Genomic DNA, 17,084 nt, shown 5'->3' with positions numbered 1-17,084 from the left:
TTTCCTCCTAATAGCAGAAACGGCGAAAAAATTCGGTTTTTCTTGTCTGGACAAAAAGTGCCCACAAGAAAAAATCTAAAAAAAATTGAGGACACTGCCTGTTATGGTACTTTATCGGGGCACTAAACAGCAAAATAGCATGTTTTCATATTTTTGAAAAATGTACATTTTTCCGATTTTTTTGAGGTTTTTCATTTTTTACGACCACAGTTTGCAAGAAAAAAATCTGAAAAAATTCTCAAAAATCTGTCCTAGGATCCAAAATATGCCACATTTTTTTCAGAATTTTAGGAAGCATCAGAGTGTGGGAAATGCGCGGAAAAGCGCGAAATCTAATTTACCCTGTAACTACCCTCACAGGCAAGATAGGGGGTTGAAATTTTGCTCAGAGGGGTTTTTCTGGGTCAGCTTTCGAATGGTTCATTAATCATTGAAAAACCTCTAAGGGCAGTTTTGACCATCTTAATCGGCTAGGCCCTTTATCTTCTTAATTTATTTTTCAAAGGGCCTAGCCGATTAAGATGGTCAAAACTGCCCTTAGAGGTTTTTCAATGATTAATGAACCATTCGAAAGCTGACCCAGAAAACCCCCTCTGAGCAAAATTTCAACCCTCTATCTTGCCCGTGAGGGTAGTTACAGGGTAAATTAGATTTCGCGCTTTTCCACGCATTTTCCACACTCTGATGCTTCCAAAAATTCTGAAAAAAATGTGGCATATTTTGGATCCTAAGACAGATTTTTGAGAATTTTTTCAGATTTTTTTCTTGCAAACTGTGGTCGCAAAAAATGAAAAACTTCAAAAAAATCGGAAAAATGTACATTTCTCAAAAATATGAAAACATGCTATTTTGCTGTTTAGTGTCCCGATAAAGTACCATAACAGGCAGTGTCCTGAATTTTTTTTAGATTTTTTTGTTGTGGGCACTTTTTGTCAAAACAAGAAAAACCGAATTTTTTCGCCGTTTCTGCTATTAGGAGGAAAGTTACACTTGGTATTATCGCAGGTATATATTAAGTCATTTTAAACATTATTACATAGAAACAAGTAAGTGTTTGACCTAAGAAATGTTTTAAGAGAAAAAATGGATTGTATTTTGTGCGGTATATACCAGAATGATCGGAACGTTTACAACATCGCCGGTTGGCACAGCGGTTAGGGCGTCGGACTACGGAGCGGGATACGCTGGTGTTCGAATCCCGTCGGTGGGAAAGTTTTTTTTCCATGCGTCATCTTTATTTTTTCAATTTCTTATATGGTTTATTCATGTGATTTTAACAATATTTTTTTAATGTTTTAAAAATATTGAGGTAACATTTTTAACTAAAATACATACAAAAATAGTTTTGCAGTATCTATTATTTCCTCGATTCTCTAATTGTATATGTTCATCATTACGGTCCTGTTTAACATTGTTTTGGGGGGATTTGGAGTCTGGTTCAATGTACACGGATATTTGTTGTGGAGGATTTATTTCAGAACGGACAACTGACAGAGTGACGTCTAGACTGGTAGCTGAGGACTCACTGCCTGGGTGTCCATCGCCCTGTCTACTTATACTTTTCTCTGCCCTTTGTGGCAGGGAGAAATCTCTTCCAAATAGTGCTGGTGTCCTCCAGACCTTTCGCACGTGGGGCTCTTCCGGTCGCGGACGACCGCTGCCCTCTTGTCGAAGGTCCTTCGGCACTCCACGATTTATGGTACCCGTGTGCAGCTATTGAGACTGTGACTAACTCGAACTAAAATCATGCTAGGGTCTGAAACTAAACAGTTCTCTCAAAAATAGCATTGTCTAGTCACGTATACCATAAATCGTGTTCAGCAGTTTTCCAACTTTCTCTAGTCCCTACATTCACCCCCTTACCAGTGTAAACGTTATCTTATTTACATGCGTCGGTAGTGGTCTTAGAATGAATTCTTAAACTAACTTAATATTATTTAACCTACTATTTACATCTTAATCTATTTATTACTAAAGTTACTGCTAACTACCGATTTGTAGACGATCCGGAAACCTAACACACCTACCGGAACGCGTCCGCACCGGTGCTTGCTCTGATTCCGGCTCTACCGCAATTTCGTTTCTAACTGGTAAAAGCTGTGGTTTTAAGTTATCTTTAACTACATCGTTTACTATATAAGCTGGCTTAAGTCTATCGATTGATACAGTTGTATTTTTACCTTTAACAAAAATAACATAAGTCTTATCGCTACGAGAGACTACTGGGAACGGACCTTCATATGGGTTTTGTAATGCATTTTTTGCTGCATCGACACGCAAGAACACGTGTGATGCTGTTTTCAAATCTTTGAATACAAATATTTTTCTATTTCCATGACGTGACCCTGCTGCTGGTTGTAAATTTTCGAAATGCTTTTTAAGATCTCTAATTAATCTTATTGGTTCGCTGTGTTTTTCTGGAGTTTTAACAAAAAATTCCGCAGGTAAACGAAGGTTTCCGCCATAAACTAACTCTGCTACCGATGCGTCTAAATCCGGTCGAAACGCTGCTCGCAACCCTAATAAAACTATTGGTAGTACGTCTGTCCAACGTTCATCACCGTGACACTTTATTGCAGCTTTCAATTGTCGATGCATTCGTTCGACTAAACCGTTCGCCGCAGGATGATAGGCCGTGGTTCTAAGGTGTTTGGTTCCTAATAGATCGTTTAATTGTTTAAAAAGGTTGCTTTCGAATTGTCGACCTTGATCGGTAGTAATTCGAGCTGGCGTACCGAACCTTGCTACCCAACCCATCATAAATTCTCGCGCGACCGTTTCGGCCTCTATGTTTTCTAAAGGAAAAACCTCAGGCCAACGCGTAAAACGGTCTATACAGGTCAAACAATACCTATAATTTCGCGAAACTGGTAAGGGTCCTATCAGGTCGATATGCACGTGTTCGAACCTTTCCGCAGGTAACGCAAAATTTCCTATGGGACTAGTCACGTGCCTAGTCACTGTCGCACGTTGACATTTAATACAGCCGCGAGCCCACTCGCGACAGTCTTTGTCCATTGCTGGCCATACAAAACGCTCTTTTATTAACTTGACTGTGGTCTTATTGCCGGGATGGGCTAACCCGTGGATAGAGTCTAAGATTTGGCGTCGGTATGGTTTAGTAATAAAAGGTCTAATCCTACCTGTCGCGACGTCGCAATAAACCAAAGTCTCAGATGTCAGACTGAGGCGTTTCAATTGCAACGCGCTGCCTTCGGATTTTAGGAATTCTTTTAATTCCTCGTCGGTTTCCTGTGACTTTGCTAATTCTTGATAATCTACTGCTTCGGTAATTGATTCTATTCGCGACAATGCGTCTGCGACTTCGTTTTCTACCCCTTTAACATGTTTGATATCTGTTGTGAATTGTGCTATGAAATCTAAATAACGAAACTGACGAGGAGTACATTTGTCTAGCTTCTGTTTAAATGCGAAAATGATGGGTTTGTGTTCGGTAAATACTGTAAATGAACGGCCTTCTAACGCGTGGCGGAATCTTTTAATTGCGGAATAGATCGCAAGCAATTCGCGGTCATATGCGCTGTATTTTTGTTGTGCACTCGTCAAGGATTTTGTAAAGAAGGCCAAAGGTCTCCACAAATCTCCTTCACGTTGCTGTAACGTTGCGCCCAACGCGTAATCAGAGGCGTCGACCATGAGAGAAAGGCTTGAACCGTTTACAGGATGCGCTAAAAGACTTGCGTTACTCAATGCAGTTTTTAGATTTTCAAAAGCCTCTTCAGCTTCTTTGGACCAATTTACGGGAGCATCTCCTTTTAATTTCGCTCCTTTTAATAATTGATTTATAGGTGACTGTAACTCGGCTGCGTTAGATATAAAACGGCGATAAAAATTAATCATTCCTAAAAATCTACGTAATTGTTTTATCTGCTGAGGCTTTGGAAAATCTAATATGGCCTGAACTTTTTCTCTCAATGGACTCGTACCTTGTCCATCTACGGTATATCCTAAAAATTTAACTTCGGTTTTCGCAAAAACGCATTTAGCTGGATTCGTTATTATCCCGTACTTATCCAGACGAGCAAATAACTGACGCAGGTGTTCTATATGTTCTTGTTCGTTAGTGGAGGCTACCAAAATGTCATCTAAATATGCGTAACAAAATTCTAAACCTCTTAAAACTGTATCGATAAACCTTTGGAAAGTTTGCGCTGCATTTCTTAATCCAAAAGGCATCGCAACATATTCAAATAATCCGAATGGCGTAGTTACTGCTGTCTTTGGGATATCGCTCGGGTTAACGGGAATTTGATGATAAGCTCTAATTAAATCTATAGTCGAAAATATTTTCTTTCCCGCTAACATTCGCGAAAAATCCTCTATATAAGGTATGGGATAACGATCCGGCACCGTACGGGCATTGAGAGCTCTATAATCTCCACAAGGTCGCCATTCGTTACCTTTCTTAGGCACCATATGCCCATTGGCTCTTTGAAGGACGAATGTAACCTTGATTTAAGAGAATCTCAAATTCCGCTTTAGCTATTTTATATAATTCTGGCGATAATCTGCGCGGTCTACTAAAAGTTGGTTGTCCGGGAGTTGTATTTATGAAGTGAACGACATCGTGCTTTACCTCGCGCGTTGCGGTTGTGGGATTCGTGATACCTGGGAACTCCGCCAGTAGCTGTTCGTAAGGGGAAGTTCCCATTATGGTCTTCACTGATGCGATGGCATCCACTGCAACCCTTCCGCTGGAAGACATCGATGTACTCTGGTCCCATAGCCTGTGATTTCTTATGTCCACTAGAAGACCGTGATGTCCGAGGAAATCGGCTCCAATTATCGGTTTCGCTACATCAGCGAAGACAAATTTCCACTGGAATGCACGACGTAACCCAAAATCTAAGTTGAACGTACGCACTCCATACGTCGCTATCGTGGACCCGTTGGCCGCAAATAGTTCATACGTTGTCTTTGAAACTCGGTCTTTCACTCGCGTACGCGGATATACGCACAGATCCGAGCCCGTGTCCACTAAAAATTCGTCTCTAGTTGCACGATCGACGATGAAAAGGCGGCTTGTTTTACTCCCGTCACCGATAGCCGCGTTCAGTGGCGTGTGTCGTCGTTTCCCGAATTGTAATTGCAAGGGGGCGTACATTTTTCCGGCCGGCACTTGCTCCCGAACCGGTGATGGTACCAGCAAAACCTTGCTCCGGAAGATGACCTTGCACGCCTTGCACTATTTCGCGATCGGGATCGCGGGCGATATTGTCTCTTGCGGGATCGTCCTCGCGATTTCGATAGCTCAGCTATGTTGAGCATATTTCCGAGTCTCTTTAGCAACACGTCCATCGCACTTTCCGGCACAACACTCGCGACACTCGGTCGACTCGTCCCTTCGTGGATTTGATCGGCAATTTCTGCTAGTTTATTTAACTGGAGATCAGTCTGTGCCGTAACAATCGCGCGAGTCAAATTCGGAAGTCTACTCGCCCATAAAGTTCACAAGAAGTCTTCGCTCACTGTCGCACCCGCCAAATTACGCATATGCCGGAGGAACTGTGAAGGCGTCCTGTCGCCCATTTCTTCTTGCTCGAGGAGCTGCCGTATCCGCTGGCTCTGCGACGCTGACAGTCGAATTATTAATTCGCGTTTCAGCGTTCCATATTTGTCGGTCGTTGGTGGATTCTTGAGGATGTCCTGTACCTCAATCGCGTATTTTGGTTCCAATTGCGATGTGATATAATAGAATTTCGTTGAATCGGCCGTTATTCTATTAAGGAGGAATTGTGCTTCCAGCTGGTTAAACCAAAGTTCTGGCTGTTCCGGCCAAAATTTCGGCACTCTGATTGCCACACGATTGACTTCCGGAACCGGTGTTTGAGTTTCGTGTGTGTTTTCGTCCATAATGAATGGTAGTGTTGTACTTCACGTTAACACGCTTTCCCAAAAAAAAAAAAAGAATAATCACTCACAACAAAACTCGTGATCACGTCGGAGTCACCAATTTGGGGGGATTTGGAGTCTGGTTCAATGTACACGGATATTTGTTGTGGAGGATTTATTTCAGAACAGACAACTGACAGAGTGACGTCTAGACTGGTAGCTGAGGACTCACTGCCTGGGTTTCCATCGCCCTGTCTACTTATACTTTTCTCTGCCCTTTGTGGCAGGGAGAAATCTCTTCCAAATAGTGCTGGTGTCCTCCAGACCTTTCGCACGTGGGGCTCTTCCGGTCGCGGACGACCGCTGCCCTCTTGTCGAAGGTCCTTCGGCACTCCACGATTTATGGTACCCGTGTGCAGCTATTGAGACTGTGACTAACTCGAACTAAAATCATGCTAGGGTCTGAAACTAAACAGTTCTCTCAAAAATAGCATTGTCTAGTCACGTATACCATAAATCGTGTTCAGCAGTTTTCCAACTTTCTCTAGTACCTACATTGTTAATATTAAAATTGATTAATCTAGTTTCTAAGCCTTGCGTCTTCAGAAATTAGGGAGGAAATAAGAAGAACTCTGAATAAATAACACGCAGCAAAGTATTGGTTTTTGTCCAATTGAGAGAAAAGGGCTACATACTACCACTATTTTGAAAGTGAGGTATCAGGTACAAATAAGCCTAAGCCATTCCTCTTTATTGTAAGGTACATGAGGAAGTAATTCCCGTTTATAGTTACTTGAATGAAAGACTTGTTCTGTGGACATTTATGATACGGATCAGGAAGTTCATTATTTTCGGTGGGATGCAGAGGCAATTCGTAGTATACTAGGTCAAAAGTACCAGCTTCTACACAAACAAGTAGACAACAAAACCTTTCCAAAAATTGGAAACAATTGGAACTGCAAAAAGACTCCATTTCAAACAGTATCCTCGGTAGATACTCTTGATTTTCCGGAAATGACAGAAGTAGATTTAAAAATTCTTTTCACGGAATCTTACCAATTTTCACAAGCAATTTCATATCAGGCAGAAATCGTGGACGAACACAATAATATAAATATTAATTTATTGCCTAATCCAAGAAAATAATATCATTAAATTCGAAGTAAAATCGGTGTGATATAAATAAAAGTTAGTTAAAAATGTTACCTCAATATTTTTAAAACATTAAAAAAATATTGTTAAAATCACATGAACAAACCATATAAGAAATTGAAAAAATGAAGATGACGTATGGAAAAAAAACTTTCCCACCGACGGGATTCGAACACCAGCGTATCCCGCTCCGTAGTCCGACGCCCTAACCGCTGTGCCAACCGGCGATGTTGTAAACGTTCCGATCATTCTGGTATATACCGCACAAAATACAATCCATTTTTTCTCTTAAAACATTTCTTAGGTCAAACACTTACTTGTTTCAATGTAATAATGTTTAAAATGACTTAATATATACCTGCGATAAAACCAACAAGTGTAACTTTCCTCCTAATAGCAGAAACGGCGAAAAAATTCGGTTTTTCTTGTTTTGACAAAAAGTGCCCACAACAAAAAATCTAAAAAAAAATTGAGGACACTGCCTGTTATGGTACTTTATCGGGGCACTAAACAGCAAAATAGCATGTTTTCATATTTTTGAGAAATGTACATTTTTGCGATTTTTTTGAGGTTTTTCATTTTTTGCGACCACAGTTTGCAAGAAAAAAATCTGAAAAAATTCTCAAAAATCTGTCTTAGGATCCAAAATATGCCACATTTTTTTCAGAATTTTAGGAAGCATCAGAGTGTTGAAAATGCGTGGAGTGTTGAAAGCGCGAAATCTAATTTACCCTGTAACTAACCTCACGGGCAAGATAGAGGGTTGAAATTTTGCTCAGAGGGGTTTTTCTGGGTCAGCTTTCGAATGGTTCATTAATCATTGAAAAACCTCTAAGGGCAGTTTTGACCATCTTAATCGGCTAGGCCCTTTCACAAAATGAAAAGGTACTCAACGAAACGCACAGCAGAACGCACGTAAGATACTAACGTAGAGGGAAAAACTTTTCCGCTTTCGCACCAAGTTCGTAATGCATACGGAAAAACCCAAATGTCTGTTCATTATCTTATGATAGGCAGGTAGTCACCGACTACCTCGGATATAGGTAAAACAAAAATGTTCCGATTCTAAGGACATTTAATTTTTGCATGATTCCTCGCTAGAATTGCCATTTCGCCCACTGTGCAGCGGCGGGATGTCCACGGACGAAACTACCCTCGCACTAAACACCACCACCGGCCCAGCCTTCATGGTCACCACCACTGCTGGTGGAGGGTCCACCGGCGGAGCATCGCATGCTCTCCGCCAACAGCCGCCCACCGTCCCCCGAAGAGCTGGGACGACTAAGCCCCAGGCCCTGATCGCCCTAAGGCAATTCTCCACCTTGCGTTCCAGCTCCTCGTTCCTGGCCGTTACCAGCGCGTCCGCGCGTATCAGAAAGCTACCGGTAGTCCGGCCTGCCGCCGAGCTGGCCCTGAATGGCCTCCCCGTTTTATCTTGGTTCCCTTTTTGGGGACCTTTTCAGCCGCGCGGGGCCCCATAAGTGGCTTCCTGGCCCCGTCGGGCACTTGCTCATTTCCGTGGGGCAGGAACGCCACCAGGAGGCGGCACTCGAGCGCTCCGATCTTGTCCTTGATCAGAGCGTACGACCTGGTGGAGGACGTACTTCTCCGCGACGGCCCCCGTCTCAGTGGATAGACTGACGCGGGACGAGGAGCGTGATCCTTTTCCAGCGGGGGAAAGGGGGAGTGGCACCCCTTTCTGGAGACGTGGCACTTCGTTAGGGGTAGGGCCTGGTTGACTCTGCTGGGCCAGCCCCATTTTTGACATTTTGAGGGTGGGGGGGCTCCTTGTACTTCTCGAGGAGGTCATCGCGCATCGCAACGCGGAACTCTTTCGCGCAGCAACCCTTAGCCCCTTGCTGACGGTAAACACCTGGTCCACCACCTGCGCAGTCATCCTGGCCATGAAGAGAAGCTCATATGTGGCTGAGGTTCTAACCTCCACATTCAGCTTCTCTACAGAAGGCAATCCGAGCCGCTGGGTTGGAAAGAAAGTTCGTAGCTTTTTTCAATAGGTGGCGGCGGAAGCGTATGTCAGTTTGATGTGTGATGAAAACAAAAGACTTATACAAATATTATAAAAGGTTATGTTTTAACGCATCTCCCTGTGCAAGTCAATTTTGAATTAGTCAATTTTACAGCTACTTAATAGAAGTGTAAAAGTGGAAGAAAATAAGGTGCATTTCCATCATTTGATGGTTTTTTATTTTCGAAAGGGAAAGAACGCTACAGAAACAGCACGGAAGATTTCTGCCGTTTATGGGAAAGGTTTTGTTGCTGAAGGTACCGTACGGAAATGGTTTTCTCGCTTCAAAAGTGGTAATTTTGATTTGGAAGACAGAGAACATTCTGGTTGGCCTTCAATTGCTAATCAGAACACTAATTGAAAATAATCCACGGCAAACAGCACGGGACATCGCAGAGATAGCCCGCATATCCCACATGACCGTTGTGAAACGTTTCAAGGTCCTCGAATTCATAAGTCGTTACGATGTCTGGGTGTCGCACGACTTTACGGAGAAAAACCTAATGGATCGCACTTCCATAAGCGATTCACTCTTGAAGCGGAATGAAAATGATCCTTTCTTAAAATGGCTAATCACGAGTGATGAAAAATGGGTCGTCTATAATAATGTACAGCGAAAAAGATCATGGGGAAAACAAAATGAGTCACCATTAACCACGGCAAAAGAAGGTCTTCACCCGAAAAAGGTTATCCTATACAGTTGGTGGGATTGGAAAGGTGTTCTGTACCACGAACTGCTACCGCATAACAGAACGATAGATTCCGACACATGCTGTACCCAACTGGACCGATTACAGGCAGCCATTGACGAAAAACGACCGGAATTAGCCAATCGAAGAGGTGTCGTGTTCCAACACGATAACGCCAGAACGCACGTCTCTATACAAACCAGGCAGAAATTATTGAAGCTTGGGTGGGATGTTCTTCCTCACCCGCCATATTCACCTGATTTGGCACCATCAGTTTTCCACTTATTTCGGTCCCTACAAAATTTTCTAAACGGAAAAAAGTTCAACTGCATTGAAGCTTGCAAGGACCACGTGGATCAGTTCATCGCTCAGAAAGAGGCCATTTTCTGGAAAAATGGAATCTTCAAGCTACCATATAGATGGCAAAAAGTAATCGAACAAAGTGACAAATACATTGTAGAATAAAATTATGTACAAAAATATAAATTTTGTCTTAAAGTTTTGCTTAAAAAACGCTACGAACTTTCTTTCCAACCCAATACATATTTGGGGGGGGGGGGACCCTCTTACCTCCTTGGGCTTCACCACTTTCAGCGGCGCCTCTGGCCTATTCCTGCTCGCCGAGGATCCGGAGGACACTGAGTACACGGACGCTCCGTCGCGCTTTGCGCCGCCCCCCCTTTATTTCCAAGATTAAACATTTTGCGACATTTTATACTGTTTCCACATGCGTGGTGAGAAAAAAGGTCGATCCGCACAGAGCCCTCTTTCCCGAATAAGCCCTGAATACTTTGGGGTGCGGGCAGGTACTCCAGAGGTGGTACGCTAGAGGCCGATGCACTCATCGGCGCACGCTCCGGTATCTAAGCAGAGGGTGCGTCCTCGCCATGTATCTAGATTTGAGGTTAAGGATTTTTTTAGAGAAATTGTCATCCTCGTGGCATGAGGCGTCACAGTTCCAACACCTCACTACGTTAGCACACACCGAAGTGTTTCCCAAAATCCACTACGATGTGCTGGAACGAGAGGATTCAGCCGCGTGACCACCTCAAATGAGATGTCGAACTTTATAGTGGATCTGAATCACCACTATGAAGGCCACGTGACTTCAGACCCCAGATATAGCCTGATGCATACCACCAAGATGCCACCATGATGCATATACCAAGTTAGAGTGGAGTCCCGGTATCTACGTAGTATCTGCCGGTGTCTCGATCCCGCCTTCCGTTAGGTCATCCCTAGAGGAAATGAGAAGAAGAGGGGGGAAAATGGAGAGTGTTGAGTATTCCCAACTCTCCAGTGTGCCCCCCCCCCCCGAGCCCTATGGATCACCCTTTCTACAACTGAATTCCAGCTCGACCCTCCGCTGTTGCCTGTCTCCGACGTCTCTCAGTAAGCCCCCTCGCCCGGTCGAACAAGGAGGTCCCCATACACGGTGAAACGACGGTACACCCAAGGAGTGTATTTCGCACACATTGGTGTCACTTTCATTAGAAAAATGTGACGAATATGTTAGTGGGAGGCCCATGAAAAAATAATGAAAAATAAAAAAGTTTTGTTATTGGATTAGTAGTGGTCTCCTGGTCTCATACCGATATACCCGACCCGTATTATGTTCATATTCCTCAGCGACAGAGGCCCTCGAGCTTCGCTGTCCTTTTCTACGTTCGGCAGTGGATCAAATAGTATTTCCTGGCCGATAATTGTTCCTGACAGGACCCGTGTTTTGGACATTTATTGAGAAAACATACTGTATCACTATCATCACAGGACAAATCACAGCAATTACAGTGGATTGCATGAAATCGGCAGTTTAGTGATCACATTACCTGATAATGATATTGCAATTTTTATTAGTACACACCTATGTATGTGTTGGCAAATGTGAACAATTATCGTGAGCGTGGAAGAATTTGACGGCATCTATGTAAAATAAACATATGATTAATTTATGGATAAGCAGCAGGAAGGATATGCATATGCACGTACAGAATAATTGGTGAGTAGCTATTAGAGTCCTACACGTTTTGATGTGGTGAATACGAATATGACTTTCGTTCTGCCCGAAAATAACCAAAACCGACACCATGCATACACAACATATGATCGCAAAGAGTTAAAATCAATTCCTGTTTCTTCTCTTGTTTACGACTCAGTGATAGCGCGACGCTCCGCGTGGCCTGTCGCCGAGTGGACGTCAGCCGCGCTTTGGTTCGTGTTTTTCGTTAACAACTCGAAAAGAAAACGCTCCAGTACAAAATGGCAAAGGAAAATGGTGCTTAGAATTACCTGAAGAATCAGCCCTTTCAGGGTCCGCGATACGTTTCGGGACACTTTGTAGAATAGAAGCAAGAGCAAAATAGAAAAGCGTGCCGTGAATATACACGTTTCGAGAGCGTACGCTGCGTTAATGGATTTTTTGAGTTCTGAAATTTCAAAGTTTGAAATAATAACATACAATTTTCTATCTGGGTTTTTTCAAAGTATGTTACATAGTTAACCAGTATTTATTTTGATTACAGGTTCGAAGGTCATTGAAAATACCTGGACGTCGGAAGGAGAAAGAAAAGTTACCAAGTGGTATCACTGCAGACTATAGTGCTTCGTTTTTTGCGTACTTAGATCGGGATCTCTTAGAAAATTCACAGAACTCGTCGAATTCAGAGCAGGGTTTGCGTACTAATAACAATTCGACAAATAGAACGCCAGATGGTTTAATACAGAGTGATTCATCTGAGACTTCGTTAACATCTTTAACCATTACCCCGTTATCGTCAGCGACCTCGGTCAATGCTATAGGCCAGTTGGGAAAGAATTTACCGCCATTACCACCGAAGCCTCCTAAACGAGGAATTTTGAAAGGATCACGTTTAGGTGTAGGTAGTACACCGAATGCACACACCGAGGAGAACGCATTGTCAAATGGTGACGAAACTAATTATCAAGAACCTAACAATGTGTTAGCAAGAAATACCCTCCAAAATGAAGTGATCGCCTATCAAAACTTACCCACGCATTTACACGGACTGGGGACCTCTTTAAATAAAGAAGAAATTTGTAGCGAAGAAGAAACATTAGCTTGTCAAAATTCGTGGCAAATTTCACCTCAACGATCTATTCAACATAATCAACAGCAGCAGCAACAGCAGCAAGAACAACAACAACAATATCATCATCATTATCATCATTCTCAACATCATCCGAGTGATACAAAACTTTTACAGGTCAGTCGATATATTGTATTATATTCTGAATTTAAATGTATTTTATCTTATTTCTTCGATTTTATAAAGGATTTTAAGTCCCAAATTTATGCTATGAATATAAACATTTCTGTAAGTATCAATCGTTTTGTATGATTTTCTATATTTAAACAATGTTATTCTTGCAATTTATTTAGTACCTTAGTGTATGTTTAATATTGGAATATACAGTGAATCACAGTAATATTCGACACTTATACAGGACGATAGCTTTTTTAATATTCGACCATACGATTTCGATTTTTTGAGAAGTTAGCACAATTAATTTCCTACATGGCGTAAAAAAATGTTTAAAAACTTGCAATAGGGCGGAATTACTCCCCTCGTCTCTTGCGTCTCAGAGGGACGTTAAAATTTTTTCTATATCATCAACATTTTAGGGAATAACGTGATGACTAAAATCACTTGGAAATTACTCTGGATAACACTGACTTTCACGACATATGTCAAGGTAAAGCTTGAGGTCATCGGTGCTGCCTACCCTAAAGTAGAATATTTACTGTCAAAAGTTGCAAAAAATAAGCGTAAATCTAAAAATGCTGTCATTAAAAAAACTTTCTAATCATCGTTGTCTTTTTCGGATCATGAATGTATCGATAAAATTAACACCTTATATTGTAACATTTCGTAAGATTTCGAACAGAATCTATTAAATACGTATGCTAGTAATTTCCTTTCACACTAAACCTACCACCGCCGCGCCGGTCAAAATGACCGTTCCAGATTTTTTATTTTACAATTACTAAAATTGTAAAAGTGCTTTCATGGGACATGATTAAATGAATATATTTAGGAGAGAATATATTATAATACGAACCGCACAAAATCCAAATAAATTCAATCTCGTAATTTTTATAAGACAACATATATTAGTTGCTTTTAAGGCTCGGTAGGTTTAGTGTTAAACCGGAACAAAATTCTATTTTGTTGTTGCAGTCAATATAAAATTTCTTGTTCTCCTAAGAAGGGAACATCCCGAACCTAGTCAAACCGATTTGGATACAATTTATGTGAGGTTGTTTTCAAAAAAATATTTGACACGCATTTTTTTTATCAGCAACCGTCCATGTTGCAGGAGTAAAAACATACCTCAAAGTTAGGGTTAGGGTTAGGGAAATTTTAATGTATACTTTATATTTGAATCAGGATACTTTTACTCATTGCACTTCACATATCAGTTCAATGGGTATGCTTGACTTTGATGTTAATTTAGATACTTGAGTTATAAGCTTAATTTAATTCACTACAATGTTTCTAACTTGCTTTTGCTAGAGTGTTGTAACGTTGGCCCTTTTCGCCGCGTAGGAGGACGGGAACGGGGCCAACTCCGGGAATTTATGGACGCTGAGGCCGGACCGTGTACGGGCTGAGTACGCAGTCCTCCCGGTACAAACGAGTTCGGAATGAAGCCACCACATTAGGTCAGAATCGACAAGAGAGCCTTCTGCTCGGGCGCCAGGCACCGGAAGGGTGCCACGCGAAACGCGAAGACTTGTCGCCCTCGGGCGAAGCGACGAGCGGAAGTCGTTCCTTCGAGAACCGCGAGACGGAAGGGAGACGCGAACGGGTCTAAGGTTCGGACACAGGAATAACAGAGACAGCTCTCACGGCAGGGCGGATCTCGCAGCTCGAAAAAACGAAGTGTGGAATTGGCTCTAGTTGTTTATTACAGGTCAGGTTTTACAAACTGTGCGACCACGTGGCCGCGCCCGAGAGCCCGCGCTCTTCATAGAGAATGGCGAATCGGTGACGGTTTCGCAGCGCGTAGTTGTCTGTGCGGTAAAAGATCGCCGCGCTTGTGCAGTACGTCGGCACGAGATAAACGTTTATAGTTTAAACGCTTTATAGATTAAACGATTACAATTAGACTGTGGCGATAGTTCCAGGAACGGTACGGACGTTAACGCGTTCGACGAGCGCTACGTGAGCACGCGTGGGCGCGAGGTCGACGTCGGACGTACATGATACAAAATTCTCTTCGCGGCGGAATTCGCTACGAGGATCGCGAAAAGATGAAATCGACTACAATTCCTTACGACTGCGGCTCCTCTGAGGAAGACTTCCGAATTGTACTCGGGCGGGACTGCGGAAAAGCTCAAAAAGCCGACGGCTCCGGCGTGAGCAAGATACTCGAGGCGGAGAACGCCTCGGCACGCGAAAATTAGAGAACGAGACGAGACGCGTGTCGTTCACTCGCGAAAATTACCGAACCATCTCGCGAAACCAATTAGAAAGAATCACTGCGTGGACTTACCGTTTCCGCTGGTTCCCAAAGGGATGATCGCTTAGGCCCGCGGTTGTGCGACGGGAGCTGGTCGACCCGAGGCACTATAATTCCGCCGCGATACGGAATCGATAATTGCGTCGCGAGACGAGAGACGAGCGTTACGGCACGCGATAATTCGTCAGTGACGTTAGCTACCACGACAGTGTTCCTCCGGTTCACGGTAACGCGATGATAGGGTCCTCGTTATCCCCACTCTAGGCCTTAGTCCCGACTTTTCCTAATGGGGCGCGCCACACACGCGAAATTCTAGAATGCAGGACCTCGAATGTGTCCTCGATTCGTCCTCGGGCCCCGGACCATACGCGAAATATTATAACGACCACTCCTCGCGGCCGGGGAGGTCCGAAACCCCCCATGGTAAGACCGCACCACCCACGCCGTAGCCCCATTTCATCTGGCTGTATGAGGCGGCGGCAGGACACCTTGCAACCCCGATGCCATGCAGCCCTCGTTACAATAGTTCCAATCTTGGCTTGGGGAGTTGGTCCGCGGCAGGGCCTGACTCCCCTGCCCGTCCAGCCCATTTCTCCTATCCGCCACCTAGAGACGCGCTCGATCGACACTCAACCATCTCAGAGAACAGCTTGCATGCGGCCTGAGTCACGCGTACATTTACGCATTCATGTATTTATCCATTCGCTCACACATGCTAACCGCCACATTACGGTTGTCCCTCAGGCCAGGAATTCTAAGTCTGTTAGACTACTAATTTGGTAATGCGTTGCTATTTTAGTAGATACATTCTCTTCCGGGGGAGAGGGGCCAGTGGCGTTCGGTTTCGAGATCTTGATCCCTCTCCTCATTAGCCTAGAGCGGGTCACCGGGGTAGATTTAGTGAAGATACCTGGGGAAGCCCTACATACCCCCCCCCCTGCCTTCCGTATCTTGGATTACCATCTCACCGAAAAAAGATACATCTTCGTCAGTAGAAGTGAAAGGATTTATAAAACTTGTAATAAATGAATTCAATTCAGAAAACTCTTGAAATCTAACACTAAATTCTTTCAGGAGCATGTCAAGGTTTCGTGCAAAATAAGCAATAGAAACATTACTGTCAATATCAACAACATTTTTCAAATTTAGAAAATGAGCTAAATTGTTCTTCAGTAGATACGATTTTCAAAGTATCAAGTTTTCTTTGAATGAATTTATTGCACTTATCATTTGTGCGATGTGATGATTTTGAGCTTGTAATCTTAAATTTAATTCGTTAAATGTTCCCGTTAAATCAGTGAGAAATTCAAGATTAAGTAACCATGTTTTGTCTTCTAACTGTGAGCAAGATTAATTCCTCGACATTAGAAACTCCTTCACTTGCAGTTAATAAATTTAAAAACCTTTTGAATACTTTTCCTCTACTAAGCCATCGTACTTCCGTGTGAGTAAGAAGATCATTATATTCCATATATTCTTCTTGTAAAAGTGATTTACATAATCGGTGTTCCATTGATATAGCCCTTATTGAATTTATAATTTTCATCACTGTTTTTATGACCTGTTAAGACGGTATTGCTTCTGCGCATAACATTTTTTGATACATTATGCAACGGTATGTCATAAATCTTGGAAATTAACTTTTCTAATGGCGAATTATTTTCTTCCACATATTTCTTAAGGGGCCGGTCTCCGTAGATTCGCGATAAGGTAGAGTGACTACATTACCGTCACAAAATGGTTTTACGTGCTTCAAGTTTTCGTCCTTAAGGAGGCCGGCAGGTCGACTCTGTGTAACCACATACGTACACGAAATCCATATACGTATATGAACTTGCAAGGGTCAAAATCTTGACAAATTGACGCTTCAATATTGCAAT

General features: G+C 42.8%; 2 protein-coding genes across 3 annotated transcripts in view; one reads left to right on the top strand and one right to left on the bottom strand.

Moving 5' to 3' along the window:
- Positions 1-17,084, top strand: part of LOC143355910 (unconventional myosin-XVIIIa) — a 378,931-nt gene that overhangs the window by 23,738 nt on the left and 338,109 nt on the right. For both annotated transcript variants that reach the window (XM_076791094.1, XM_076791093.1), the window contains exon 3: positions 12,243-12,944. In XM_076791094.1, the coding sequence (XP_076647209.1) occupies positions 12,243-12,944 (702 nt within the window). The remainder of the gene's footprint in view (positions 1-12,242; positions 12,945-17,084) is intronic.
- LOC143355923 (general transcription factor II-I repeat domain-containing protein 2-like) overlaps positions 1-17,084 on the bottom strand; it is a 341,246-nt gene that overhangs the window by 234,775 nt on the left and 89,387 nt on the right. The gene's annotated exons all lie outside the window — the stretch shown is intronic.

The sequence above is a fragment of the Halictus rubicundus genome, chromosome 7 (assembly GCF_050948215.1).
Source record: "Halictus rubicundus isolate RS-2024b chromosome 7, iyHalRubi1_principal, whole genome shotgun sequence".
Classification (NCBI taxonomy): Eukaryota; Metazoa; Arthropoda; class Insecta; order Hymenoptera; family Halictidae; genus Halictus; species Halictus rubicundus.
Note: the sequence above shows the minus strand (reverse complement) of the source record. Positions and strands in the feature narration are given on the sequence as shown.